Source organism: Plectropomus leopardus, unplaced genomic scaffold, assembly GCF_008729295.1.
Source record: "Plectropomus leopardus isolate mb unplaced genomic scaffold, YSFRI_Pleo_2.0 unplaced_scaffold13335, whole genome shotgun sequence".
Lineage (NCBI taxonomy): Eukaryota > Metazoa > Chordata > Actinopteri > Perciformes > Serranidae > Plectropomus > Plectropomus leopardus.
Genome location: NW_024614209.1, coordinates 1 through 1,616, shown reverse-complemented (window position 1 = coordinate 1,616; position 1,616 = coordinate 1). Strand labels below are relative to the sequence as shown.

At 40.7% G+C, this 1,616-nt stretch overlaps 1 protein-coding gene across 1 annotated transcript; it reads left to right on the top strand.

Moving 5' to 3' along the window:
- Positions 1-168: 168 nt before the first annotated feature.
- Positions 169-1,093, top strand: LOC121963942 (GON-4-like protein). The gene is made up of 3 exons (XM_042514180.1): positions 169-566; positions 648-731; positions 820-1,093. Exons 1-3 carry the CDS (start codon positions 270-272, stop codon positions 952-954), a joined length of 516 nt encoding a protein of 171 aa, XP_042370114.1. The 5' UTR covers positions 169-269; the 3' UTR covers positions 955-1,093.
- Positions 1,094-1,616: the final 523 nt, after the last annotated feature.

Genomic DNA, 1,616 nt, shown 5'->3' with positions numbered 1-1,616 from the left:
GATACCAGTGTAACCATTATCAACAACATCTGTACAGATACCAGTGTAACCATTATCACCAAAATCTAGACAGATACCAGTGCAATTATTATCAATACCATCTGATCATACACCAGTTTAAAGACCAGTTAAACCATTATCATCTGCAAAGACGCCATTTTAACCATTATTATTAACATATGTACAGATTTTAGTTGAACAATTATCAGTAACATCAGATTAATAATATTGATCAGCGTTTTCTGATCCCGTTTTAGCTTAAGTCTCAAATGGCCACGCTGCTAAAAGGCCACACCCATCTGCAAGCTGAATTCTGGGTGTTTTTTGATGAGCTCCGCCCACCGCCGGCCCGCCCGGGGCAGTTTGAAGAAGCTCATTGGCCGGAGGATGGAGGGGGCGGGTCAGATGGTGGAGAGGGCGTTGGCCAGGTGTTTGGAGGCGGGGCCAGCTGCGGCTTTGAGGAGGTGACGCTCCCTGAGCTCGAAGAGGAAGAGGAGGGGCATAAGATCCAGCCAATGACAAGCCGGCGCCGGAGGCGGAAGATGGATGCCCACAGAAACTACAAGGTCTGAAAACAGACATGAAGGGGTTAATTTAATCAGCTTTCGCTCATGGACTTCTTCTCACGCCGGTTTGATGTGTTGCAGGACTGTGATTGGCCCTGCCTCTGTCGGGACGCAAAGATCCGCAGACACAGGAGGAAAGGATGCTCTCATTGCCATGGCAACAAGGTCTGTCCTCCATGTTTCATTAAGTCTTAATGAGTGACAGGTAGAGAGCTTTACTAACACCTGACTCACCTGTTCGTTTCCCCTCCAGACGTCAGGGGGCGTGTCTAGAGCCATGAAAAGTCTGGACCCTCTCTACTCTCAGATAAGGTCCGCCCATGACGAAACAGGTGACAAAGACCTGGACCTGAAGGGGGATGATGACAGTCCACAACCAGGTATGTAGGGCTAGGCGATATGGCTTAAAATAATTTAAAAATAATTAATAATAACAATTTTCATCTTGATATTTTAAAATGTCCTCTAAGCTACTAAAATATACATTTATCAAATGAACTTCAAATGAACTACGGTTACAATAGAATAATGCAGCTGCTGTCATAATAAAGATACATAAAATACTGTTAAAATTAAAAAGTACTCTTATTATGTTAAAGTGGTGTTATGATTAAATCAAGCTGGAACAAATGTTTCTTTTATGTTGAAGTATATATATGTATATATATGTATATGTGTGTGTGTGTGTGTGTCTGTACATAGATAGATAGATAGATAAAGATAAATATACACATTCGTGTGTTTCAGTAAATGAAGTCAGTCTGAATTCTCTGGTTAATGACTTAAAATGCAGATCAGATATTATTCAATTTAAAAGAAGGAGTGAAGAAAACATTATGGGACATTATGAACTCTCTGAGTAACAGTAATGTTAAGAGGACTCTAATTGTCTCTGTTGTTATTTGCTAAATTTAATAGGATTTGTGGGAAAGAATGGTAAATATAGACAGGTTGGCCATTTGTTCCTGTAATTACAGCAGTTTCTGTTATTAGTCAGAAAAAGGCAGATATAAGATTTTCTTCTCCCTGCTCCTGTTTGTGCATGACATC

Bases quoted from the DNA above. Each gene is read 5' to 3' on its own strand.
- LOC121963942 (XM_042514180.1), top strand. From the start codon at position 270: ATGGCCACGCTGCTAAAAGGCCACACCCATCTGCAAGCTGAATTCTGG. The intron at 567-647 runs GTCTGAAAACAG...GATGTGTTGCAG, and splicing joins ATGCCCACAGAAACTACAAG to GACTGTGATTGGCCCTGCCT. The intron at 732-819 runs GTCTGTCCTCCA...TTTCCCCTCCAG, and splicing joins CTCATTGCCATGGCAACAAG to ACGTCAGGGGGCGTGTCTAG.